General features: G+C 34.9%; 1 protein-coding gene across 2 annotated transcripts in view; it reads left to right on the forward strand.

Annotated features, from left to right (window-relative positions):
• The window catches only part of LOC115224386, a 39,758-nt gene extending 16,844 nt beyond the window's left edge, over window positions 1–22,914 (forward strand). Inside the window, exons 8-12 of one of the 2 annotated variants that reach the window (XM_036513346.1) lie at window positions 731–885; window positions 9,728–9,810; window positions 10,150–10,202; window positions 20,977–21,059; window positions 22,465–22,914. In XM_036513346.1, coding sequence (XP_036369239.1) covers window positions 731–885; window positions 9,728–9,810; window positions 10,150–10,202; window positions 20,977–21,059; window positions 22,465–22,517 — 427 coding nt within the window. In that variant the 3' untranslated portion in view covers window positions 22,518–22,914. The remainder of the gene's footprint in view (window positions 1–730; window positions 886–9,727; window positions 9,811–10,149; window positions 10,203–20,976; window positions 21,060–22,464) is intronic. The other variant, XM_036513347.1, reaches the window with a different exon arrangement.
• Window positions 22,915–23,066: the final 152 nt, after the last annotated feature.

Raw genomic sequence — 23,066 nt, forward strand, 5'->3', positions numbered from 1 at the left:
TAAATATTAGGGAATGAATCCAAAATTACAGGGAAAAATCAGATTTAGGGTTAAATCCAATTTATAGTAAAATATTATATAATATAATTCGAGACAAAACCACTATTTTAAAACCAAACAAGGAAAGACTTAATCAATACATAAAATTTTAATATAAATTAAATAAACCGCCACTACAAATGTTTCATGTCTGTGGTTTTTTGGTTTTTGTACATTTTTAAATATGAGAACTTTTATAATAGGTTTTTATATTCAATTGTTTATAGGGTTTATTTTAGATTATTTTAGATTATATATTGATTATATATAGATTATATATAGATTATATATAGATTATATTTTTATTTTTTTACATTCTTTCATTGATAATTTTATTGTTTTATTAATTTAAATTATTTTAAATTATATTTTAAAATATTGCTATTTTTAGATCGAAAATCCACCTGAAGATTGTCGGAGCAGACATGAAACATTTGTAGTGGCGGTTTATTTAATTTATATTAAAATTTTATGTATTGATTAAGTCTTTCCTTGTTTGGTTTTAAAATAGTGGTTTTGTCTCGAATTATATTATATATATATCTATATATATATATATATATATATATATATATATATATATATATATATATATATATATCAATGTATGTATATTTCTAGCTAGCTAGCTAGCTACATACATACATACATACATACCGACATACATGTATGTATTTATTTTTTATTTCAGCTCAAACAGAAATAAAATATTTGCTATTTACTGTACAGTATTTAGCGAAATGACTGAAAGTCAACTGCGGCGCAATATCTCCCAAGTTTTGAACAAATCCCAGGAATTGCTTAACTTAGGAGTTAAGAAAAGCCACATGAAATTCCTTGATGAAAGTAAGTATCGTGTTTCTTATTAATTTATCATCATTACCGTCATAATTAGCTTCATCAATCACCAACCTCTTCGTCGTTGTCGTCATCATCAACCACAGTAGATGATACCAAGCACACAGACTCTCTCCCTCTCTCTCTCTCTCACACACAACTATTTATTTACATTTTCTCAAAGCTTGGATAATTTAAAAACAACAATTTTATTTTGCGCTTTTCCGTTTCTTGTCCCTACGGAACTGTTTGTCTTTGCTCAGTTTCTTTTTAATTATACCAATTAACCGAGGGCAAAAATGTTTTCTTCTAATTTTGTATAGAAGTAGAAGATGCAGACTCTACTGGGCAGAATAATTCAAACAATTCCAGTACTTTCTTTAATTCACTCAGGAAAATTATTCAATGCTGCAAATATTTTTCCTCAGCGGAATTTCATTTTGTTTGAAGTGATCATATTAATTTTTGAATAAGAAACGATAGATACACACACAGCTCATACGCTTTAAACAATGTCTAAGAGATATAAGAGAGGAACAAATCATATCCCATTGCCGAAAAAGGATATATTTTCGCTTCGTTTCCATTCATTTCATTTTACCATCGCCAAATCAATATAACGTCTACCTATTTCTAGCATACATTAGGTTTTGCGCTTCCGGTCAGTATGTCTAAAGAGTGATCAATATATTGACGAAATTCAACACTAGAGGTCGCGAAACAGACTAGCATTCTGAGTAGTCATATCCCGTAACCAGTTATATATTGCTCGAGAAAATATAAAAATATATATACATATACACACACCTCTATTTCGGGATGGCATTTTTTAATATATTTTTTTAAGAATATAAAAGTAAATATATATTTAGAAGCATACATACATACATATATATACATATGTATATATATGTGTGTGTGTGTGTGTGTGTGTGTGTGTGTGTGTGCGTGCGCGCGCGTGGGTGTTGTGTGTGTGTGTATATATATATAATTTAAATCAGAGATAAAACCACGATTAGGCAAATCAAGCAGTGAAAAACATAAACCAAAACATAAAAAAAATTAATATAATATACAAAATATATAAACTATAAAATATAAAATATAAAATTTAAATTATTTAGATTGAAAATTAAAATTATTAATTTATATTTATAAATTTTTATGAATTTTAATTTTTTTTTCAATTAAAAACTTTAATATAAGATGTATATATGTATATATATATGTGTGTGTATATATATATATATGTGTGTATATATATATATATATATATGTATGTATATATATATATATATATATATGTATGTATATATTTATATATATATATATATGTATATATATACATAGATAATATACAGGATATCAAGTGGTTATGGTGTTTCAAGCAGCTTAATTTAATTGAAACAATAGAATCATTACATCAATTTAAATGCAATGCCATCTTCAGCTGCATAAATAAAGAAATAGAATTTTAATAAGTAGGACACTTTGATGTAATTTTTCTCAAATATTTTAACAGTGCAAAAGATGGAGAAATTCATGTTGTCGCTATTTTAGTTAAGAATAGACTACACTTCCAAGAATTGCATGGAGCCTGGTTGGGGTGGGGGGTCCTTGTGTTGTAAGGGATTGTAATTCATTTCTAAATCATTTATCTCTTTATAAACTACTAAATGAAAAACTAGAAATCTGTCTATTTTGAATAAATATATATGCTCTCCGTGTATGTTTGCAACACTTCGTGTATAATTGTCCTCAAATCAGCCAGCAGGTCCAAACAATATATTTCCAAAATTAACTACTGCTGCTGCTGCTGCTACTATTACTACTAATATTACTACTACTACTACTACTACTACTACTACTACTGGCTTCTTTCATGTCCATATTTTGCTTCTTTTTCAGTATTTTGTGATAAAAGCACAACTTCAACTAACAATGGAGCTTTCTCTTGGCCAATGACAAAAATAGGAACTACTGCTGAGATCCCATGTAATGGAAATGTAGCCACCAGGCATTGGTTCGTTTGTATTGATTTATTTCTACTCAAAGTTTGAAGTTTTCAGCGCCATCCTATTGTGAGAGAATGTTACTTGGTAGAGCAAATAACAGCTTTATAGATTAACAAGATAGAATTAAACGTCTATCGGTTGCAATCTCTTGTCCCAGCATTTTTACATTTTATACATTATTTGATATAATTTAGCCTTGTCCTAACTATCTACGTTTGCTTTGTCGCCAATATTATACAAAGCTTTCATTTCATTCGTTTTTATGTTCTGAGTTCAAATTCCGCCAAGGTCGACTTTGCCTTTAATTTTTTCGATTCGATGAAATAAATACCAATTGAGCACTGGGTTTGGTGTAAACGACTTATCCCTTCCCCTGAAATTGCTGGCCTTGTGCCAAAATTTGAAACCAATATTAGACAAGGCTTTATGGTGCTGACCTGGCGGAATCGTTTCCATGCCGGACAAAATGCTTAGCAGCATTTCCTCTGACTTTACATTCTGAGATCAAATGCTACCAGGGTAAACTTTATCTTTTACCCTTTCGGGATCGATAAAATAAGTAAGCTGGGGTCTATGTTATCGAACTATCCCCACCCAAAATATCTGACCCTGTGGCAAAATTTGAAATCAGCATTATTCAAAGATTTAAAGATTCTTGTAAGTTCCAGAATTTCACAAAATAATTGTAGCAAAGAAAGCACATACCTAGATACAGCCAATAGAATCTATCAGTGATTCTGTTGGATTCAGGCTAATACTATTTATTCAATTTTATGATTACTGTAGAGCTATATATCTTGCTAGTACATGATGGTCATCCTGGGATTTCACTCATTACAGACTATGTAATACGGTCTCTCTTCTCTCATTTCTACCACGTCATTCCACAGGTTAAGCATCTAACTTGACTCCCAGAGGCTGAGCTTTATTAGTTTTAAGACAAGACCAACTGGTGGAATCACTCAAATCTGTGCATATGTAGGAAAATATACATAAATCCATTGCTGCCGCTGTTGCTACTGATGTCTATGGTGGCGAAATATTAGCAACTAATTCCCCCATTCAACTTGAACTAACAACTTGGCTCCTTAATGCTGCATCACCTACACCGTTCCAACTAATCTTGTATTGAATAATCATAAAAACAAGAAATTATTGTAAATAAAAACAGATGCAGGAATATTGTTTTTATATCTGAACTCTAGTTAGAAAATATTTGACATTAGTTTTGAGGATAGGGGTCAGGAGTAAATAATAGATTTCTCCCCCAAATGCAAGACACCATTTATCCTTCTTTCACTAAATTATGAGTTCAAATCACGACCAGTTCGAAGGTTTCTTATATTCCTCTGAGATTGATGAAATTCTCCTCAGAATGAATAAACTCGACTGACAATATTTAACATTTATTTTTTCAGTTCTCCAGAACGATGGGGCATCCAGAAATGGCATCAAGTCAAAACCTGTCATCACAAAAGTGTTCACCGTTACTGGTATCTGGCAAGAACCAGACATGTCTCAATGTTACAGCAGAACAGAGCAAAGGCATTGATGATGGTGAGCGAGCAAATTATTTTTAAATGACTTTTACAGTAGTAGAAGTAGCAGGATGAGAAGAAGTAATTTTTGTGAGTGACTTTCTGTCTGTTTAAATACGACCACTCTGGTGGGGGTGGGGGTGGTGAGTGTGTATGTGTATGTCTTTCTATGTCTGTTCCATTATGACTGTCCTGTGTGTGTGTGTGTGTGTGTTTGTAATTAAAATGATTTATCAAAAGGTAATGCAACCTATTCTCCCGTTTGAGTCCTCCAGGAATGTGTCCATCTCGTTCAACGGCAAATCATTTGACTCATTTATGGAAACGTTATTAAAAAATTTATTACTTTGGAGGGTTGAGTTCATTATTGTAATATCGTTAAAACCACGTTTTCGTAAACATTCTGCAGACAGGCTGAGTAGATAGAGAAGCAGAAAAACAACAGGGATATTACTGGTACATACCACTTTGCATACATTACGTTGGAGCGGTGGTTGTAGAATCTTCAAATATTCAATGACATACCCTACATATCTGTTTGTCATAGAATATAAGCAATTTACTTCTCTCAAATGTTATTATGGCACTGTCAAATTGAATAGATTTTCATATGCATTTAGTGATGTGATGATTTCAATTTCTCATTAGACCATTATGAAAACTTATCACTATTAATCCTTAAATTAGGCGGAAGCTGGCAGAATCGTTAGCAGAGCGGGAGAAATGCTTTGCAGTACTTCGTCTGTCTTTACGTTCTGAGTTCAAATTCCGCCAAGATTGACTTTGCTTTTCATAATTTCTGTGTCGATAAAATAAGCGCAAGTTGAGCTCTGGGTCAATGTAATCAACTTAACCCCCACACCAAATCTGCTGGTCACGTACCAATATTTGAAACCTATATTATTCCGTTTATTATGTCCTTTCATTTACACGATTTTTTCATTTCATGTTCATTTCATTCATCGCTTACAATGCTTCCCCCCCCCCCCCAACAAACACACACTCTCTCTCTCTCCAACACACACACACAGATGGAATCAAACACCACGACATGAAGGAAAAGAGAAAAAGAGAGCATTTTGGTGAGTGAACAAAATATTGGTTTGAAAGCTGGAAAACTGAATTGGACAGAGAAGCTAAAGGAGATGGACAGGAAGTCAAGAAAGGTCCTAACGATGTATGGAGCCCATCATCCACATGCAGACCTCGATCGCCGATACACGAAGAGAGCGAATGGAAAAAAGGGACTGATAAGTGTGGGAAACTGCGTGCGTTTCGAACTCGAAGTCTTAATGAGATACCGAACCCAAAGTAAGGAAACCTTGTTAGTGACAGTTAGGAATGAGGGAGTATTGAAAGCAGGAAAAACGAAGGAAGAAACACAAAAAGAAATGAAGAAGAATGGCGCAAGAAGGGAGAACACATGGAATTTCCATATAACAAAAATAGGTGGGATTGGCTGATGAAAGGAATTCTAAAGAAAGAGACCGAGAACACTATATTGGCAGCGCAAGAGTAAGCTTTGGCCACAAACTGGAGGGTCGACATTAGAATGAGCAAGTGTCCAGGAACTCCCACAATGCAAGCATCAAGGAACTCCTACAAAACCTGTGATAAAGAGAAATAATAATCAAAATAAATAAATTTGACAAAAACTAATAAGTTGCTGAAAATATGTGGAGCTCAACATCCGAAAGCAGATATCAACCGACTGTAATTAAGGAAAGACCAGACTGGGAGATGCTCAATAGCAGTAGAAGAACGTATAGAGATGGAAAAAAAAGCTTAGCCGAGTATTTACAATGTGGCACAGAAAAACTACTAAAGACTAAATAAAAAGGCAGGTAAAAGCAGACTTCTCTTGCTAAATTTCTAATGAAAAGGCCTGAAAGTGTGAAAAGTGCAGAAACTGTGTCCAAAAAGCCTAAATTAAGCGACGCGACAGAGAAAAGGCCCCAGTACTTATTCTTTGTAAGCCTAGTATTTATTCTATCGGTCTCTATTGCCGAACCGCTAATGTACATGGTCGTAAACACACCAGCATCGGTTGTCAAGCGATGTTGGAGGGGGGGAAACAAAAACAGGCACAAACATATACACACATACACACACATAGATATATATACATATACATATATACGACAGGCTTCTTTCAGTTTCCGTCTACCAAATCCACTCACAAGGTTTTGGTCGGTCCGAGGCTATAGTAGAAGACACTTGCCCAAGGTACCACGCAGGTTCTTCCTGAAATTTCAATTGAAAGCGATTCTCCTTCCAAACGATAATATCCCTCTTTCTTGCACACATTGTATCCCTCGTACACAGGGTAATCAAATTAATAAAAACCGTTTTAGATATTTCTCTTGCGTTCTATTTTACTGTGCTTTTATTATTGTCATTTTCCTTGTAACTGTAGGCTTTTTGTTTCGAAACCCATAAAAATGGCCATTGGATGGTTTTGTGTTGCTGGAAAGGAACAATCATATTCTAATACATATGTATGCAAGTGACGGCATGGTTGCATGTATATATGTATATATGTATACATATATATATATATATATATATATATATATATATATATATATATATATATAATATATATATATATATATATGCGTAGTAGGGGGTGTGTGGTAAGTAGATTGCTTACGAACCATATGGTCCCGGGTTCAGTCCCACTGCGTGGTACCTTGGGCAAGTGTCTTCTGCTATAACCTCAGGCCGACCAAAGCCTTGTGAGTGGATTTGGTAGACGGAAACTGAAAGAAGCCTGTCGTATATATGTATATGTATATATATCTATGTGTGTGCATGTGTGTATATGTTTGTGTCTGTTTTTATCCCCCCTCCAACATCGCTTGACAACCGATGCTGGTGTGTTTACGACCCTGTAACTTAGCGGTTCGGCAAAAGAGACCGATAGAATAAATACTAGGCTTACAAAGAATAAGTACTGGGGTCGACTTGCTCGACTAAACGCGGTGCTCCAGCATGGCAACAGTCAAATGACTGAAACACATAAAAGAGTAAAAAGAGTAAAGAGTATATATGAATCTTTAGTCAAATACATTCAATGAGAATATTATATACTGAATATATATTGAGTGCTCTATTGTATCAAAGTATTAATATTATTAAGGTATTTATATATTTAATGCGAGCGATTATATATATTTTTAAATAATATATTATTATTAATATTAAGAATTCAATATCAGAAAACTTCTCTGAAAGATATACACGTGTGAAAAAAAATGGTTGTATTAAAAATATATAAATAAATAAATATAATATTTATAAAAATATATGTATATATGTATACGTATAAATATATAATGTATATGACAGTTTATAAGTTTTGAATTAAATATTTAAACCTTTTTTACGATCGTTTCACAGAAGGGCTGTCCCTATAATGAAATCCTATATTGGATACGTGTACGTGCACATAGATGCAAATAAATGTTTCTAATGTATATTATATGTATATATATATATATATATATATATATATATATATATATATATATATATATATATATATATATGTTTACTTATGTAAGTACATATGAATATAAACTTATATATATATATATATTACGTATGTATGCAAATGTGGGCTGATTTGCATATATGTATATATAAATAGATGAGTGTATTTTTACCTTGTTAACAATTAACACGGAAAAAATAAATAAATAGTTACCAGGGTAGCAAAAATCTCGCAAGTAAAGATGTTGTAACTCCTTGTTTATAAAGGTAGAACTTCGTGTTTACGTTGAATATTTTGAATAATATATGAATAAATAAATGGAGTTTAACGCAAGTGTAATCAAATATTTTACTTTCGACACATGTTTCGACAATTCCACTGTTACTATTCAAAAGAATAAATGAAAGAATGCAATCTTCTCTTCAGGAAGGTGAAAAAAGCGAAACTTGTCAATAAGACATTTTAGCAAAAAATGATGGATTTGTAGAGTGATAGACAGCACGCTATTAATATTGTTAAAAAAAACGTTATATGGTATAACGTCATAAGTAGCTAATAGAAAGAGTAGGGATACCCATAGTGAATGTTAAATATAAAGGAAATTAAAGTTTAAATTATATATAATTATAGAGACTACTTATATGCACTAAATGTACGTTTTGCCAATGCTTACATCTGTATGCTCGCTCTATAACCGTGCTTACTAGAGTATTTTTAGAAAAAATAATGAAAAATAGCTCAGAATTGCAGAGAAGACAGAATTTCTGCCTTTGTCATATGGTATCGAAATTGAGAGAATCAACCATTCTAACTGAAATTGTTCATATATATTTCATAATTCTAAGTAGTGTTCGTTTTACCAAGTGAATATAATTTTTAATTCCATTTATTCCATTTCTCCGTTCATAATTTTAAGTGATGTCCGTTTTCTAGAGCGTGAATGTGGGTTGTATGTGTGGTGTGTGGGAGTATGAATAAGTATTGTGTTGAAGTATTAGCTATTTTATTTATTTATAGTTGCCTAGACGTTTTTATGTGTATGTATAGGGATATATATATGGGGGTGTGATTTAGTGTATGTAGTTAGATATGGTTATATATAATTAGGTATATGTGTATGGGTGTATATATATTTATTATATTATTATTATTTTTTTGTTTTGTTTATATTTTATATTTTATATTTTATATTTTATATTTAATGTTGATAGGTTATTTTAGTTTATATATTGTTATATATTGATTATATATGGATTATATATAGGTTATATATGGATTATATATTTATATTTTTTCATTCATACTTTAATTATTTTAAAATTATTATTTTTATATTTTAAAATATTGATATTTTAGATTGGAAGTCCACCTGAAGATTGTCGATCAAGACAAGAAACAATTGTAGTGGCGGTTTTTTTTACTATTTATTAAAATTTAATGTATTGATTAAGTCTTTCCTTGTTTGTTTTGCAAAATAGTGGTTTTGTCTCTAATAATATTTTATACATATATATATATATACACACACACATATATATATATATATATATATATATATATATATAAGTACATGGAACTGTGTATGTGTACAAACATGCATTTATATATGTGTTTATACATGTAGATGCAGATGTATTAATGTGAGTCTGTATGTTCGTATATATATATATTTATTTATAGTATTTTTAAGTGTATATGTGATTATGAATGTATATTTTTATCTACGTATGTGGGTTTTATGTGCATCTATGACGTGTGTCTCATTTATAAATACAGCAATTATTTTCTATATCAATCCATAGGCTGGACCAAATCCTTCGCATTTCGTTTGATTTTAAAATCTTTCAACGAATATAAAAAACCTGCTGAGAACATATCAAGAGCCGTGAGTAGATATCTGCCCTCTCTTTCTCCGAACACACACACACACACGCGCTGAACACGCGCACACATGCATACATTCACACACACACACACACACACACATGCATATTTTATACAAGAAATGCAAAACGTCAATTTAAATAGTGAGTGAGCTCAATACGTTTCGTAGATAGTGATATCGATTTTGTTAGCCTGATCAGCTTAAACACAAATACATACATATGTAAAATTATTTCCTTATCTGTATCTTTTTATACTTCTCAACGCTTTTAAATCAAACTTTGTTTCTTGAATTTAATGTATGCATATATATATATATATACACATCTGGCTTTTGCAGATGGAGCATGAGGTTTTAACCGTGACTGGAAAATTCCGAGTTGAATATCCTGGGTAAGCAAAAGCTTCTAACACATTTATTCAAATTTATTTTGTTTTGTTCCAAACATTCGATTTTATCGCACGTATTATACGTCACCATGATCAACAGTGTTTTACTTGTGACCCACAATATACTAATTCGTACCTTCGACGAAATTCTTAAGTGTTTATCAATGTTTTATTATACAAAGGACAAACAAACCCATATAAAGATAAAGAGAGAACTGTGTATATATATATATATATATATATATATAGCATATATACATACACATACATACCCATATATATATATAATCTAACAATAATTTAACATTACTTGAAAAGGTAGTGGGTAGCGAACTTCTTCACTACTTCAGGGAGTGACGACCCTGCCTGACACGAGTTCCGGGCTCAGCTGGCTCCGGCTGACAGTACCCGGTATGGGCCCCTATCAAGGGTTACGGAACGGAAACAACCTTCAAAGAAATCCGGAGTGGAGCCCCGAAGGCGGTCTAGTGTTCGACTCGACACTCTTCCGGCAGCTCCTGCAACCAAGCTGGTGCCAAACGTAATGCACTGCACTCCTTTGGACTACATCAGCAAGGTCGAGAGAGGAAACCTGACGATTGGGTTACTCAGGACTTTCTTATCTATAGCCCAGACCTGCGCAAACCTGGAGAGGACACTTCAGTGCTGCTGTAAAAAGCTGCAGAAACAACACAGGAGGTAACGGTCACGAGTGATAAATCTATTCAGACTGGCGTAAAATATGGGCGCTACGGGTTACCTCTGACGGTGGGAGGGACCTTCGTGTCCTATTGGTTAGCTACTGCCCACCTCAAGCTGGGCAGCCCCCAGTCAATAAGGTGCTGACTCGCCACAGGTCGCCTGCTTCATTGGGTGCTTGAAGCTAAGAGTATGACTTGAAAAGCGGCCTGCAACCTCTGCACCAGGCAAACAACTAAAAGTCAAGAAAACACCAGTTGTGCGGTTGGCAAGCTGGAATGTGAGGACCATGTGCCCTGGAATATCTGATGATCTACTCAGGGTTGAAGACACAAGGAAAACGGCCATCATTGACCGTGAACTAAAGAGGATCAACATAGATATTGCTGGCTGCAGGAGACAAGTCTCCCCTCAAACGGCAAACTCAAAGAGCAGGATTTCACCTCCTTTTGGCAGGAAGCGATCCAGAAGAACCTCGTCAGCATGGCGTTAGCTTTGCAGTGAGAAACTCATTACTCTCCTCAATAGAACCACCATCAGGAGGCACTGAGCGTATCCCCTCACTGCGCCTCTCGACTTCTTCTGGCTCAGTACATCTACTCAGCATCTCTGCTCCCACTTTCTACAGCTCAGAGGAGACCAAGTACCAGTTCTACAAAGATCCCAACTGTGTCATAGAAAATATACCAACGACTGAAAATATCTACCTTCTGGGGGATTTTAACGCTCGCGTGGGATCTGACCATGATTCGTGGCCCATTTGTGTTGGACACTTTGGTATTGGCAACATGAATGACAATGGTCAGAGACTACTCGTATTCTGTACATACCACACCTGTGCATCACAAACACATTCTTTACCAACAAGCCTTCCCACAAGGCATCTTGGAGACATCCAAGATCTCACCACTGGCATCAGCTGGATCTCATCATTACACGGAGATCCTTTCTGAATTCTACTCTATTGACCCGCAGTTACCACAGCGCGGATTGTGACACAGACCACTCACTAATTAGAAGTAGGGTGAGGATTCTGCCTAAAAAAGTCCATCGCTTCAAGGAAGTGGGCCGACCACGCATTAACACTGCCAGAACCTCGGAACCTACACTGCGAAAATGTTTTGCTGCTTCTATCAAAGTTGCCCTCAGTAGCTGCCCAACCTCCTCTGCTGAAAGTAGGTGGAACTATATCAGGGAAGCTTTGTATACGACATCAATAGATACTTTCGGCATGAGAGAAAGGCAAAACCCAGATTGGTTCAATGCTGGGCTCTCAGAGCTGGAACCAGTTATCAAAGCAAAGCGTGCAGCTCTGATGCAATACAAGAGTGATTCTTCTACAAAGTCCCTCGAAGAACTCAGAAAGACACGAAATAAAACCCAACTGACAGCCAGACGTATTGGCAGGAAATCTGTCAGAGTATCCAGTCAGCTGCTGACAGTGGCGACACCTGTGGGATGTATACCGGTTTGAAGAAGGCCCTCGGTCCATCCGCAACCAAGTCAGCCCCTCTGGAGATCTCATCAGGGATCAAGGCAAGCAAATGGATAGATGGGTGGAGCACTACCAGGATCTCTACTCACGGGAGACTACAGTGGCTGAGGCTGCAGTCGAGAGTCTCAAGATCTTGCCAGTCATGTGCGAACTTGACAGTCCGCCATCTATAGCAGAGCTCACCAAGGCTGTTAACTCCCTAGCAAGAACTAAGTCTCCGGGAAAAGACGGCACCCCCTCAGATATCATCAAAGCCGGTAAAAACCCCATCCTGCTTCGGCATCTTCATGAGCTTCTGTGTCAGTGCTGGGAAAGGGGTACAGTCCCTCAGGATATGCGGGATGCTAACACCATTACGCTTTACAAAAACAAAGGTGACCGTGGTGATTGTAACAATTACCGTGGTATATCTCTTCTAAGCACTGTTAGAAAGACCTTTGCCCGCGTTATCCTGGCAAGGCTACAACTACTTGCTTCTCGATCTATCCGGAATCGCAGTGTGGCTTTAGAAGAAGCAGATCAACTATCAATATGATATTCTCCGTACGCCAACTTCAGGAGAAGTCCAGAGAGCAGAAAATGCCATTATATATGGCCTTCATTGATCTAACAAAGGCTTTTGACTCGGTAAGCAGAACAGGCCTCTTAATCCTGCTCCAAAAAATCGGATGTCCACCAAAGCTGCTGAGGATCATCAAGTCTTTCCATGATGACATGCAAGGCACCATACAGCACAACGGTTCAACATCAGCCGCCTTCCAAAAAAAACGGGGTAAAGCAAGGTTGTGTCCTCGCTCCTACATTTTTGGGCATCTTCTTCTCGCTCTTACTCTCACAAGCCTTTCAGACATCAGATGATGGAGTGTTTCTGCACAGTAGAAGTGACAGGAAACTGTTCAATCTCTCGCGCCTGTGTGCCAAGACCAAAATCAGAAACGTCCTGATCAAGGAGATGCTATTTGCTGATGATGCCGCTCTGGTATCACACACAGAAGAAGCCCCCAAAGGTTCATTGACTGTTTTGAGCAAGCATGTAACGACTTTGGCTTAGCTATCAGCCTTAAGAAGACCAACATCATGGGTCAGGCTACATCGGACATCCCAAACATACCTATTGGAGACCACAGATTACAAGAGGTGGAGAAGTTTACCTATCTGGGCTCTACCGTCACCTACAACCTATCCCTTGACGCTGAGCTCAATATACGCATTGGAAAGGCAGCTGCTGCGATGGCCCAACTCTCCAAACGGGCTTGGGACAACAATAAGCTGATCAAGACCACGAAAATGAAGATCTACCAGGCATGTGTACTCAGCACTCTACTGTATGGAAGTGAGGTATGGAAGTGAGACTTGGACGCTATACACACGCCAAGAGCCTCACCTAAACATCTTTCACCTGCGCTGCCTCCGAAAAATCCTCCGCATCAAATGGCAGAATCATATCCCCAACAAAGATGTCCTCAGGCAAGCAGGAATACCAAGCATGTTTGCACTCCTCACACAAAGACGTATGAGATGGCTTGGGCATGTTAGCCGTATGAAAGATGGCAGAATCCCCAAGGACATACTCTACGGAGAGCTTGCTAGCGGTACCAGGTCTGTGGGTAGACCGATCTTACGTTACAAGGATGTTTGCAAAAGGGACATGAAGGCCTGCAACATCAATATTAGCGGTTGGGAGGCAGTTGCCGGCAACCGTGGAGGATGGCGACGTACCGTAAAAGAGGGAATACAAAGGAGTGACAGGAGAGAGAGGAGAAATGGAAAGAAAAGAAGAGACGTCAACAAGAAACTATGACATTACAACCAGCCAGGAACAGTCTTCGCTATATTTGCGGTACCTGCCAGAGGGAGTGTTTGTCCAGGAAAGGACTACACAGCCACAGCAGGAAATGTATCAGGATATGAAATATAAAAGCCGGACTGGACTATTTTATGCGCAACTCCATTGTCTCCCGAGACAAAAAGGATGCCAACCAACATATATATATATATATATATATATATATATAACAAATTAAGGAACGTCCATAATAGGCCGTTCAACCCACTAGAAATAACAGCCAAGGCTTCAACCGCAAAATAGTAGTAATTCCGTAAACCAGGAGAACATTAAAAAAAAACATTTACCCTGTTACACTTTATACAATGCATTGTTTCATCGTTTTTTAATGGTAAATCAGCCTGATTAAATTAAATCAAGCTAATCTTCCATACGCCAACAGATTCATCAGTAAAGTAAGCCAGGAGGGAGAGATATTTACACGAGGCAGCACCACTACCGCTTCGGCAATATCTAACCTAAAATTTTTTGCTACCCTATATGATTATATATATATATATATATATATATATATATATATATATATATTATATAAAAGGGCTTAGTATAAATAAATTACTTTGCCGCATACTGAACTCGTTAGAAATAGCAGCTAAAAAAACTATTTCTAACACTTAAAGAAAACTCTCTCATATAGTGTTTGCTCAATTCAACTCAAGAAAGTATGAGGGTAGAGACATTAAAAAATCAAATGCAAAGGTTATTTGAGTACGTACGTTTCAAGATTAGCCAAAATCGACCCTCTCTCATCAGCTCAGAATGCCCTTGTTTGAGTTTGAAAACACTGAAAATGGGAGCATACCTTTCGGCTTGTTATCGCTTCTGAAGATCTGCTCCAAACTAACAGTGCTAACTAACTCAAATATGCAAGAGAAAAATTTCTGTTCTCCCCTTTCCACCAGCGTGGTTAAAATCAGCAAACACTATGCTTTTTTCGGTAAAATCCGAGACAATTAAGTAGAGAGAGATGAATTATAATTTCAACAATTGAGGTAAAATTAATTAATTAATTAATCAATTCACCAAGTATTCAGTATGCAAAGGGACCATTTAAGGCAAATTCAAATTATTACATTATATAAAAGGGCTTAGTAAAATAAATTACTTTGCCGCATACTGAACTCGTTAGAAATAGCAGCTAAAAAAACTATTTCTAACACTTAAAGAAAACCTCTCTCATATAGTGTTTGCTCAATTCAACTCAAGAAAGTATGAGGGTAGAGACATTAAAAAATCAAATGCAAAGGTTATTTGAGTACGTACGTTTCAAGATTAGCCAAAATCGACCCTTCTCTCATCAGCTCAGAATGCCCTTGTTTGAGTTTGAAAACACTGAAAATGGGAGCATACCCTTTCGGCTTGTTATCGCTTCTGAAGATCTGCTCCAAACTAACAGTGCTAACTAACTCAAATATGCAAGAGAAAAATTTCTGTTCTCCCCTTTCCACCAGCGTGGGTTAAAATCAGCAAACACTATGCTTTTTTCGGTAAAATCCGAGACAATTAAGTAGAGAGAGATGAATTATAATTTCAACAATTGAGGGTAAAATTAATTAATTAATTAATCAATTTCACCAAGTATTCAGTATGCAAAGGGACCATTTAAGGCAAATTCAAATTATTACATTATATAAAAGGGCTTAGTAAAATAAATTACTTTGCCGCATACTGAACTCGTTAGAAATAGCAGCTAAAAAAACTATTTCTAACACTTAAAGAAAACCTCTCTCATATAGTGTTTGCTCAATTCAACTCAAGAAAGTATGAGGGTAGAGACATTAAAAAATCAAATGCAAAGGTTATTTGAGTACGTACGTTTCAAGATTAGCCAAAATCGACCTTCTCTCATCAGCTCAGAATGCCCTTGTTTGAGTTTGAAAACACTGAAAATGGGAGCATACCCTTTCGGCTTGTTATCGCTTCTGAAGATCTGCTCCAAACTAACAGTGCTAACTAACTCAAATATGCAAGAGAAAAATTTCTGTTCTCCCCTTTCCACCAGCGTGGGTTAAAATCAGCAAACACTATGCTTTTTTCGGTAAAATCCGAGACAATTAAGTAGAGAGAGATGAATTATAATTTCAACAATTGAGGGTAAAATTAATTAATTAATTAATCAATTTCACCAAGTATTCAGTATGCAAAGGGACCATTTAAGGCAAATTCAAATTATTACATTATATAAAAGGGCTTAGTAAAATAAATTACTTTGCCGCATACTGAACTCGTTAGAAATAGCAGCTAAAAAAACTATTCTAACACTTAAAGAAAACCTCTCTCATATAGTGTTTGCTCAATTCAACTCAAGAAAGTATGAGGGTAGAGACATTAAAAAATCAAATGCAAAGGTTATTTGAGTACGTACGTTTCAAGATTAGCCAAAATCGACCCTTCTCTCATCAGCTCAGAATGCCCTTGTTTGAGTTTGAAAACACTGAAAATGGGAGCATACCCTTTCGGCTTGTTATCGCTTCTGAAGATCTGCTCCAAACTAACAGTGCTAACTAACTCAAATATGCAAGAGAAAAATTCTGTTCTCCTTTCCACCAGCGTGGGTTAAAATCAGCAAACACTATGCTTTTTTCGGTAAAATCCGAGACAATTAAGTAGAGAGAGATGAATTATAATTTCAACAATTGAGGGTAAAATTAATTAATTAATTAATCAATTTCACCAGTATTCAGTATGCAAAGGGACCATTTAAGGCAAATTCAAATTATTACATTATATAAAAGGGCTTAGTAAAATAAATACTTTGCCGCATACTGAACTCGTTAGAAATAGCAGCTAAAAAAACTATTTCTAACACTTAAAGAAAACCTCTCTCATATAGTGTTTGCTCAATTCAACTCAAGAAAGTATGAGGGTAGAGACATTAAAAAATCAAATGCAAAGGTTATTTGAGTACGTACGTTTCAAGATTAGCCAAAATCGACCTTTCTTGAGTTGAATTGAGCAAACACTATATGAGAGAGGTTTTCTTTAAGTGTTAGAATTAGTTTTTTTAGCTGCTATTTCTAACGAGTTCAGTATGCGGCAAAGTAATTTATTTTACTAAGCCCTTTTATATAATGTAATAATTTGAATTTGCCTTAAATGGTCCCTTTGCATACTGAATACTTGGTGAAATTGATTAATTAATTAATTAATTTTACCCTCAATTGTTGAAATTATAATTCGTCTCTCTCTACTTAATTGTCTCGGATTTTACCGAAAAAAGCATAGTGTTTGCTGATTTTAACCCACGCTGGTGGAAAGGGGAGAACAGAAATTTTTCTCTTGCATATTTGAGTTAGTTAGCACTGTTAGTTTGGAGCAGATCTTCAGAAGCGATAACAAGCCGAAAGGGTATGCTCCCATTTTCAGTGTTTTCAAACTCAAACAAGGGCATTCTGAGCTGATGAGAGAAGGGTCGATTTTGGCTAATCTTGAAACGTACGTACTCAAATAACCTTTGCATTTGATTTTTTAATGTCTCTACCCTCATACTTTCTTGAGTTGAATTGAGCAAACACTATATGAGAGAGGTTTTCTTTAAGTGTTAGAAATAGTTTTTTTAGCTGCTATTTCTAACGAGTTCAGTATGCGGCAAAGTAATTTATTTTACTAAGCCCTTTTATATAATGTAATAATTTGAATTTGCCTTAAATGGTCCCTTTGCATACTGAATACTTGGTGAAATTGATTAATTAATTAATTAATTTTACCCTCAATTGTTGAAATTATAATTCATCTCTCTCTACTTAATTGTCTCGGATTTTACCGAAAAAAGCATAGTGTTTGCTGATTTTAACCCACGCTGGTGGAAAGGGGAGAACAGAAATTTTTCTCTTGCATATTTGAGTTAGTTAGCACTGTTAGTTTGGAGCAGATCTTCAGAAGCGATAACAAGCCGAAAGGGTATGCTCCCATTTTCAGTGTTTTCAAACTCAAACAAGGGCATTCTGAGCTGATGAGAGAAGGGTCGATTTTGGCTAATCTTGAAACGTACGTACTCAAATAACCTTTGCATTTGATTTTTTAATGTCTCTACCCTCATACTTTCTTGAGTTGAATTGAGCAAACACTATATGAGAGAGGTTTTCTTTAAGTGTTAGAAATAGTTTTTTTAGCTGCTATTTCTAACGAGTTCAGTATGCGGCAAAGTAATTTATTTTACTAAGCCCTTTTATATAATGTAATAATTTGAATTTGCCTTAAATGGTCCCTTTGCATACTGAATACTTGGTGAAATTGATTAATTAATTAATTAATTTTACCCTCAATTGTTGAAATTATAATTCATCTCTCTCTACTTAATTGTCTCGGATTTTACCGAAAAAAGCATAGTGTTTGCTGATTTTAACCCACGCTGGTGGAAAGGGGAGAACAGAAATTTTTCTCTTGCATATTTGAGTTAGTTAGCACTGTTAGTTTGGAGCAGATCTTCAGAAGCGATAACAAGCCGAAAGGGTATGCTCCCATTTTCAGTGTTTTCAAACTCAAACAAGGGCATTCTGAGCTGATGAGAGAAGGGTCGATTTTGGCTAATCTTGAAACGTACGTGCTCAAATAACCTTTGCATTTGATTTTTTAATGTCTCTACCCTCATACTTTCTTGAGTTGAATTGAGCAAACACTATATGAGAGGGGTTTTCTTTAAGTGTTAGAAATAGTTTTTTTAGCTGCTATTTCTAACGAGTTCAGTATGCGGCAAAGTAATTTATTTTACTAAGCCCTTTTATATAATGTAATAATTTGAATTTGCCTTAAATGGTCCCTTTGCATACTGAATACTTGGTGAAATTGATTAATTAATTAATTTTACCCTCAATTGTTGAAATTATAATTCATCTCTCTCTACTTAATTGTCTCGGATTTTACCGAAAAAAGCATAGTGTTTGCTGATTTTAACCCACGCTGGTGGAAAGGGGAGAACAGAAATTTTTCTCTTGCATATTTGAGTTAGTTAGCACTGTTAGTTTGGAGCAGATCTTCAGAAGCGATAACAAGCCGAAAGGGTATGCTCCCATTTTCAGTGTTTTCAAACTCAAACAAGGGCATTCTGAGCTGATGAGAGAAGGGTCGATTTTGGCTAATCTTGAAACGTACGTACTCAAATAACCTTTGCATTTGATTTTTTAATGTCTCTACCCTCATACTTTCTTGAGTTGAATTGAGCAAACACTATATGAGAGAGGTTTTCTTTAAGTGTTAGAAATAGTTTTTTTAGCTGCTATTTCTAACGAGTTCAGTATGCGGCAAAGTAATTTATTTTACTAAGCCCTTTTATATAATGTAATAATTTGAATTTGCCTTAAATGGTCCCTTTGCATACTGAATACTTGGTGAAATTGATTAATTAATTAATTAATTTTACCCTCAATTGTTGAAATATATATATATATATATATATATATATATATATATACACACAGAAGGATAAGATCAATATTTAAATATCGATTTTATCAGGTGGCCAGCATGGGAATAAAAACCATCAAAGGTAACACTTATTTAAAATTATAATGTAGGGTAATAGCAGTCAAAACTTGACTCTAGAGCCACATTAAATGTTCATATAGCACCAGGAGAGAAGACGAAGAGACAAAATAGAATAGCAAACATTTCTGGATAATTCCAGATCCCGGATTTCTGACTCTGCATAAGAAATGCTCTGCCTTCATCAGTGGAATATACTCAGAAAAGCAAATAAATACAATATATACATATACAACTTACGATATACTTACATATACGAAAGTATTTATAATATATATATGTATGTATATATATATATATATATATATATATATATATATATATATATATATATATATATATATATATATATTATATATATATATATATATGAGCGTGTATATATAAATCAAGGCGGCTATCAGCATTTTAAGACCAACAGGGAAATAATTCACAATCACTAAAGGTGACAAGAGTGCGGTGAGCACCAACATTATTAGAAATATTAGTCATAGACTATTTCGTTTTGGGATTTGGTTTGCAAGATTCTTTATATGAGTTCGTGTGTTGAAGCATATTCTGTTCTGTCTGGGGAGAGCCATTTTCTTTTTGTGCCTTATAATTCCACACACTCACTAGTAATATTTCAACGTATTTCTTATTTTTATTTTCCTAAAACATTTCGTTGAGTCTTGCAAACTTTTACCAGTGATTGTGTTAAATTATAGTCATAGACACCTTAGCCATAAAAAAAAACACATAGTGCATTGGCAGGGGGGGGGAGAACATTCCCCACGGTAAGCCAGATGGATTAGATTAGCATGGTAATTTCTTATAAGAAGTTAATACTCATCAGCAATGCTCACTCCATTACGGCTGGTGGAGGTTAACTCCCGCCTGTCAATATCATTGAGAATGACATAAAAATGAGTGATTGATTTCACAAAATGGCAATGTGAAGATTATAAAATAATTAAGGTGGCTAACACACATTTTAAAACCAACCAGGTAATTATATATATATAAAATGTATATAAAAACTTATACACGGAGGGAAGACCACCATGTGGATTTCTTACATGCTAAAGAGGGCAAGCCACGGTACTGGACGAATATGTTCTTAACACTAACTTTTAGTCACCCGCTTGTAGTTCTAGCCTTCTTCACTAATTCTGTTCTCAACCATACTGAATGCGGTTATTTTACCTATGATGATCCAATCCTAAGCTATATTTGAATATAGAAATAATTGAAACAAAACAATTAATCTCTTTAAGTGTTCAAAGTCAACTGCGGCGCAATATCTCCCAAGTTTTGAACAAATTCCAGGCATTGCTCAACATGAATTTGCTTGATGAAAGTAAGTATCGTGTTTCTTCATTTTTCTAACACCATTACCGTCATAATTAGCTTCATCAATCACCATACCATCCTCTTCGTCGTTGTCGTCATCATCAACCACAATGGATGATACCTTAGGACACCCACGCGTGCACGCAAGCGCACAGACTCCCTCCCTCTCTCTCATACATACAACTATTCATTTACATTTTCTCGAAGCTTGGATAATTTCAATAAATCAGCATTTTATTTTGCGCTTTTCCGTTTCTTGTCCCTACGGAACTGTTTGTCTAACCGAGGGCAAAAATGTTTTCTTCTAATTTTGTATAGAAGTAGAAGATGCAGACTCTACTGGGCAGAATAATTCACACAATTCCAGTACTTTCTTTAATTCACTCAGGAAAATTATTCAATGCTGCAAATAATTTTCCTCAGCGAAAATTCATTTTGTTCGACGTGATCATATTAATTTTTGAATTAGGATCGATAGATACACACACAGCTTATACGCTTTAACTCATCTCTAAGAGATATAAAAGAGGAATAAATCACATCCCATTGCCGAACAATGATATAATTTTTTTTCTCTTCGTTTCCATTCATTTCATTTTACCACTGCCAAATCAATATAATGTCTATCTATTTCCAGCATAAAAGAGGTTTATGCGCATCCGGTCAGTATGTCTAAGTAGTGGTCAATATTGAGGAAATGCAACAATAGAGGCCGCGAAACAGACAATAGCATTTTCACTAGTCAAATCCCGTAACAAATTATATATTGCTCGGGAAAATGTAAAAATATATATACATATACACATCCATATTTCGGGATGGTCATGTTATTTATTATTTAAAAAAATATATAAATGAATAAATATATGTGTGCATATATATATTGTGTGCCCAGGTAGAGTACACGGGGATCTCTACGTTCATCAGTGTTCGAGCAAACAGATCACATCGGCATAATTTGAAGAACGCTGTCAAAGTAGTTTCTCATGGATTCAGTTCTACGTTTCGAGCATTGTCTTCTGTGAAATATACACGCTGGCCATTTTCAAGATGTACGGATAGATTTTAAGAAAGTGTGACTACATGTAAACAGGATGTGACATTTGTGTTGACAGTGTATTTGTCTCAAAGCAGAACCGTCCTTCCATCAGCGCTTGCCAATTGGCTGAAGTAACATGAAAGGCATCGTCATTCATGGTATATTCGTGAATAAGTCACAAACTGAAATACGTTGATCTATTGTTTAGGGAAATATTATTTACTTGTGTAAGGGTTGTACTGGATACATAGCGAAAACAGCTCTAACAGTTCGAATAGTAAGAAATAAACATATATATATATACAAATTAATACTATCCGGTAATTAATGTGCTTAAACTTTTATATTTTATGTTTTTTCATTATGTTTCCAGGTTCAAGTACTGGTAATGGAACAGAGGATAGAACAGCAGAAACAAACTTTTGAGTGAAAATCGAAAAAGAGCCTCCAAGAATCGTCTTTGCTGATATTTTATGCTATAAAACGATATTTTCTGCATATATAATACAAAATAAAATTTTCTCCATATATAATATGAAATAATATTTTCTTAATATATGATATAAAATAATATTTTCTCCATATATAATATAAAATATTCTTTCCTTGTAACGACACTATAATTGTACCTTTCAATACAACACTATGCATGCATGAGACTGTATAATCCACCATGATGTAATTTAAACAAGTTTCAGGGCCTCACTATGGCTTGAAACAGAAAATATTGCATGATTTGAAATTATATTGAAATTCTATCTTCTTGCCAATTTAATGTTATCAATGTAAGCTTTAGAATTGTTAAATAAAGGATTAAATCTGATCTGTTGCTACCGTTCGTTTTCTAGATGAAATACTGTAATCCCGCAGACTAAGATCAAGTACTACCGGAAGAGGCATTGATTCCAATTGTTATTTTAAACATTCCACTAAAATGTTAAAACTTGCAAAATGTATCATGTTGATTAGATTTAC

Source organism: Octopus sinensis, linkage group LG25 (assembly GCF_006345805.1).
Source record: "Octopus sinensis linkage group LG25, ASM634580v1, whole genome shotgun sequence".
Taxonomy (NCBI): Eukaryota; Metazoa; Mollusca; class Cephalopoda; order Octopoda; family Octopodidae; genus Octopus; species Octopus sinensis.